Source organism: Echiichthys vipera, assembly GCF_963691815.1.
Source record: "Echiichthys vipera genome assembly, chromosome: 5".
Classification (NCBI taxonomy): Eukaryota; Metazoa; Chordata; class Actinopteri; order Perciformes; family Trachinidae; genus Echiichthys; species Echiichthys vipera.
The window spans coordinates 21,801,907-21,808,009 of NC_139830.1; the positions used below are offsets into that span (position 1 = coordinate 21,801,907).

At 38.8% G+C, this 6,103-nt stretch overlaps 1 protein-coding gene across 1 annotated transcript; it reads right to left on the minus strand.

Moving 5' to 3' along the window:
- Window positions 1-599: 599 nt before the first annotated feature.
- On the minus strand, window positions 600-1,538 carry LOC310946752 (odorant receptor 131-2-like; the record flags this gene model as incomplete). Its single annotated transcript, XM_083913306.1, has 1 exon — window positions 600-1,538. The coding sequence occupies one exon, from the start codon at window positions 1,536-1,538 to the stop codon at window positions 600-602; it is 939 nt and encodes a 312-aa protein (XP_083769432.1).
- Between the last annotated feature and the right edge of the window lie 4,565 nt (window positions 1,539-6,103).

Here is a 6,103-nt window from a genome sequence, read left to right on the forward strand (position 1 = left end):
AGACATTAATGTATTAGCCATTAAGATGTAGCTCATGGTTGTGTTCAAGAAATTCATGAAAAAGGTTGTGATCAACAAAAAGTTGATGTAAAGGAAAAGTGCTACAAAAACCTGAATTAAAATCACCTTGTAATTAATGCTTTGTATTAAGGATAACCACCCAATGAGTTATTAGTAGCCTTAAAAAAATTATTTGTGCTGATTAAGTCAAAAACAGTTGAATATAAATGACCTTGAAGCTGCAACTGGTAGGATTTGTATTGACCAAAGCAAACACGATACACACCAGTAGTATATATGTATGATGAATATGACAAAAACATATCAACAACTCGAAGAACACCAGAAAAAGAGAGATGCAAGACTATGAAAAAGAGAGTATGCAGTCTCAACTGGAGCTTAAATTGAAAACACAAATATACTTTTTTTTGGTATCAACATTAACTGAACCATATAGAACAGATAAACCATACAAGTAAAAACAGATAGAACAAACATGATGATGCATTATAAAAAAGGGCAAAGGGGTATTAGAATTTATGAGTGACAAAGAAAAGAGAATATATATCTCATTATTTTCTACAGCCAAATTTAGTGCTCTAATTTGTCAAATGAAAAGAACTGTTCTTGACAAAACCACAGAGAACATAGTATTTCAATGCAAGGAAAAACTTTTCATCCCTGAGGCCATAAATGAGAGGACTCATACACCTTGGAAAAAGATAAAAAACTATGTAATTTGCATACCTGACATTAATGTATAACATTAGATCAATGCTAAGTACAGCACTTTCTATGAATGGACACCACAGCTGGATGAGACACAGCAGCAGCTGGAAAGCATGAAGAATTACTGTTCTGAGCCCTTTCTGTGTTGACTTTTTATTCTCTCCTGATGCAGCTTTGGCCACTTTCATTATTTTGACATAAGAGAATACAATGATGATACACATAATCAAGAAGTAAAACTGATTTATAGCTGACCAAATATGACCCTGCCATCTGTATAAAATGAACACCTCAGCTGAACATACCCTATATTGTTTGTATAAGCTTAGAGAGGCTGATGCAAAGAAGATGGAGACAACGACAATACAGGATACAGAGCTGAGGCCGTGAATGATGAGGATACAGTACATAGTGTTGCGAGTAGAGCACAGTTCTCCATGGCGCAGGGGCATACAAATGGCCACATAACGTTCCAGGGTCATTGCTGTCAGAGTAACTGGCGTGACTAAAAGATATAGAGCTACCAAAATGTAGATGATGAGACACAACCATATTTGCATGGTCAATTGAAGGTGGTCCAAGATGAGCAAGATATTTGATAGAATCAAGATTAAGCAATCAGACAGTAATGTATTAGCAAATAAGATGTAGCGCATGGTTGTGTTCAAGAAATCCTTCATAAAAAAGGTTGTGATCAGCAAAAAGTTGATACAAAGGAAAAGTGCTACAAAAACCTGAATTAAAATGACCTTGTAATTAATGCTTTGTATTAAGGATTTGCCACCACCCATTGAGTTATTATAAGCCATATACCGTATATCTCTGGTTTAAACTGTTTTTAAATTCAGATGCCCAACTTCTTTGTGCTGATTAGGTTAAAAAATGTTGAATATAAATTACCTGAAAGCTGCAGCTGGTAGGATTGGTATTGAACAAAGCAAACACAATACACACCAGTAGTATATATGTATGATGAATGTGACAAAAACATATCAACAATTCAAAGGACACCAGATCTTTAAATTTACCAAACCATCCCTCAGTAATGTGGTATTGTGGCACAAAGTCTGATGGATGAAGGTCTTCTGCTGTGCTCTGTGCAGCCCTCTGAGAGAGGACTGTGTATGAAGACTTTATAGGAGCAACTATAACACAAGGGGAACATCAAATCAGACCTTGCTCAATACAATGTCGTCATCACAATTATTGTTCATGTAGCAATATTACAGCACACCTCATTGGCCATAGTAACTATTGTTACTTGCTGTGTGTGTTGGAGAGATGATTTCACAAAGAAATGCAAACTACTCATAATGCACATCTACACATTATCAGGACTACAGGGAAATCAGTGGGGTTGAAATTTAAATATGGGGAAAATTCTTTCAATGTTGTCATTATGTTTTCTCCTGAGGAACCTGTACAGGTGCAAGTTTGTGGAGGCCCAATCAATTTGTGGTTGAAGAAAAGGATGTACATTTTCAGCAGTCATGATGGAATCATCATAAAATTTGGCAACAGATATGATTATTTTACAATGAACAGATATTATGGGCGAATAGTATTTTCTCATGTGAAAATGAATAAACAATATTAAAAATAATGTGTAAGAAAGTTCACATTCCTCACATAGGCCACTGTTTGCTCAGACCTTCAATAACTGATAATTTATTTACCACTTGAGAGCAGCAGCAAAAACAAGCCCACAAGTTAAACACATTATCACCTTTTAAGTTGTTATGGAGAAGCTGTTAGCCAACATTTTTTGGCTTATATTTCTGTTTTATTTCTGTGAAGAAAAGATTAACCTTCTCCGTCTAAAATAATGATATTTGTAATGAAATTAAATATGCTCTTACTTATGGGCATTATCTTAGGTGAAAATCACAAAGAGTAGAAATATAAGCAGTGCCGCATCACCAAATGCTGTAGTGTGTAGATCCTTGAGGGAATTACAATATTTAGAGCATTTGTAACACCCCCCCCCCCCCCCCCCCTTAAAAAAAAGAAGTTGAAATATACATAAGACTTATGTATGGAAAATCCACTTAAATGTGACTCACAAAGTTGGGAGCAGTATGAAAGAAGCAATGTTTTTCAGGAAATCTGCAGCGTTGCATGTGAGGAAACAAGGCACGGCAAGGCACGGCAGTTTCAGTGAGGCAGCCACACATAGTGCTGATTCAGGGCGTGTGTCTCCACTTCTGTAGTCCTTAGATAAACCAAACTTTATAGTGTTATTCCTAAAAATACTCTGAAGTTTTTTACAGAAAGGTTTGTTCATATATAATTTATATAACCTGATTTTTGGAAGATTTTATTATAGATAGTATTTTCTGAAAGATAGAGTGATAAAAGTAGATGTCCAAAAAATGCATTAATTTACTAGTTTAAACTTGTGATTAAAAAAAATGGAAAAATAAAGTCCCAATCTAAGTAATCAACTGGGAAAGCGTTATGGTGATATCTATTATTTATAACATGTTCTATTCACCCTTGTCTCCCCTTGAAGGTGATTCTAATTCTGAGATTTCCTGATTTCAGTTAATGGCTTTTAATTCAACAAGAGTTAAGCATCAAATCAAATCAACCTTTATTTATATGGGGCTTTTCATACAGAAAAGTCAAAGAAAAAATCGCAAAGTGTCTTACAGAGATGTACAGAAGAAGAGAAACATCAAATAAAATCAGGAGAAGAAAGTTAAAAGAACCCAACCCTCCCACAGTCATGCAAAGAGACATACACAAATGTATATACGTTCATTCACAAATTCACATAAACACACACAGCCATGCAGACACACAGACACACAGACTCACACCTACACCAACACTAGCTGTCACTACAGAGACATGGCCGGGCAGCGAGACCTGAGGTACAGAGGAGGGTAGAGGAAGCTACCGTTTGGGGGGCCAACCACACCGGGAGAGATCCCAGTCCAAGGTCACAGGGAGCACCGCAACAGAGACCACCCAAACCCGAGCAGACAGGAGCCTCCGCACCAAGGTGCAGAGCCCTCTAGCCGCCCGGGCCGGAACTGTCCACGGGACAGCACCCCCCGTGGCCAGATCAGAGACAACTCCCAAACTGGCAGGCCCCCTGAGGAAACACTGGAGATTAAAAACTATTGCCTAAAACAGTAAAGGGTTAAAATATGGAGGCTAGAAACGGGGGACTAAAACATAAAAGCAAAAAAGCATAGAGGCTAAAACATGAAATAGAAATTAAAAGCATAAGAGCATAAGACATGAGGCCATAAAAATAAATAAAAGCATGAAGGCTAAAACACAGAGATTAAAACAGTAAAAAAGGATAAAAAGTGCTCTGATTAGCACTGCCTAAAAGAAATCAATTAACTAAAAGCCTGGTTAAAAAGATGGGTCTTAAGCCTCTTTTTAAAAACCTCAGCGGTCTCCGCGACCCTGAGGCTCTCCGGCAGGCTGTTCCACAGTGGGGGCCCATAATAACTGAAAGCCGCCTCCCCGTGCTTTTTTGAACTAACCTGTGGTATGGTTAAAAGGCCGGTGCCGGAGGACCTCAGGGTCCGCGTCGGCCGATAAGGTAAAAGCAAATCAGATAGGTAAGAGGGCCCAAGACCATTGAGACACTTAAAAACTAGTAGAAGAACTTTAAAATCAATTCTAAAACGCACGGGGAGCCAATGCAGCGACTTTAAAACTGGTGTTATGTGCTCCCGCCCTCTGGTCCTTGTCAGCACTCGTGCAGCTGAGTTTTGTAATAATTGTAGATTCGAAATGCTCTTTTTGGGAAGGCCAGAGAGCAGGGCATTACAGTAGTCTATACGACAAGAGATAAAAGCATGCATCAGCACCTCCGTGCTGGCCTGAGAGAGAAACCGGCGGACTCTGGACTATGTTCTTAAGATAGTTAAAAACTATTTTGTTATATTTTTGATGTGTGGAATAAAACTGAGCTCAGAGTCAAAAATCACACCCAGATTTTTTACAGATTGTGATAGTTTAAATTTCTGTAACTTTGGTAAAAGTTTCTCTTTCTGGCCCTCAGGACCAATGAGTAAAATTTCTGTTTTGTCCTGGTTGAGCTGTAGGAAATTCCCTGCCATCCATGTCTTGATATCTAAAATGCAGTTAAAAAGGACATCAATAGGTCCTGTGTCATCGGGAGACACAGCGATATACAGTTGCGTATCGTCAGCATAACTATGAAAGCTGATGCCGTGCCTCCTGATGACGTCCCCAAGGGGAAGCATGTAAAGATTAAAAAGAGTTGGACCTAAAATTGACCCTTGGGGAACACCACACTTAATTTTGTGGGTTTCTGAGGAACATGTATCCATACTTACAAAGAAGTGTCGATCTGTGAGGTAAGGAATGAACCAGTTAAGAACAGTACCAGAGAGGCCGACCAGGTTCTTCAGTCTATCTAATAAAATGTGATGGTCTACTGTATCGAAGGCGGCGGTTAGATCCAGTAGTACCAAGACTGTGAGTTCATTGTTATCCAAGTTGCACCTGATGTCGTTTAACATCTTTAAAAGGGCTGTCTCTGTACTGTGGTTCGCCCTGAAACCAGACTGACACTTCTCAAAAATGTTGTTTGCAATTAAAAAGTAATTTACTTACTAAAAGTTCATAGTGAACTGTCAGTTTTGTTTTTCTCCATCTCCTCTCAGCACTCCTGCAGTCTCTCTTTAGTTTTTTAGTTTCTGCATTTCTCCACGGGGGTGTCGGTCTTGTCATATTTCTTTTTATTGAGAGTGGAGTCACCAAGTCCAGCGTTGATTTTATTTTATGGTTAAAATTGTCAACAATAAAATCACATGGTGCTGGTAAAATTTCTGCAGGAGTGCTCTGTAAAATCTGGATAAAATATGCAGCAACTTCAGAAGTTAGATAGCGTTTCCTCACTGTTCTCACTGGGGCCTCTGGCTGGTTAAAACTGGTGATTGTAAAAAACACACAAAAATGGTCAGACACAGCCAGGTCCACAACAGAGGGCGCACCAATGGACAGGCCATAGGTTATGACCAGGTCCAAGGTGCGCCCCCTGCTGTGGGTCGGCTGCGTGATATGTTGATTAAAATCAAGGCAATGGAGAAGGTTTAAAAATTCTCTCGACATAGGATCTGAGGAATTATCTATGTGTAAATTAAAATCACCGGTTATTAGTATTCTGTTATACATGCTATGTGTTATTGACAGTAGCTCTGAGAATTCACTGTTAAAAGAGGTGGAATAGCGGGGTGGTCTGTAGACTGTCATACAGAGGATGGGGGGCTGCTAAAAACAGAGGCATGATACTCAAATGATAAAAAAGACGTCATTTGACAACATGGTGTCTTTGGTGATTGACGCAGTTCCGCCTCCTCTTTGTCTTTCTCTTTGTTCCTCT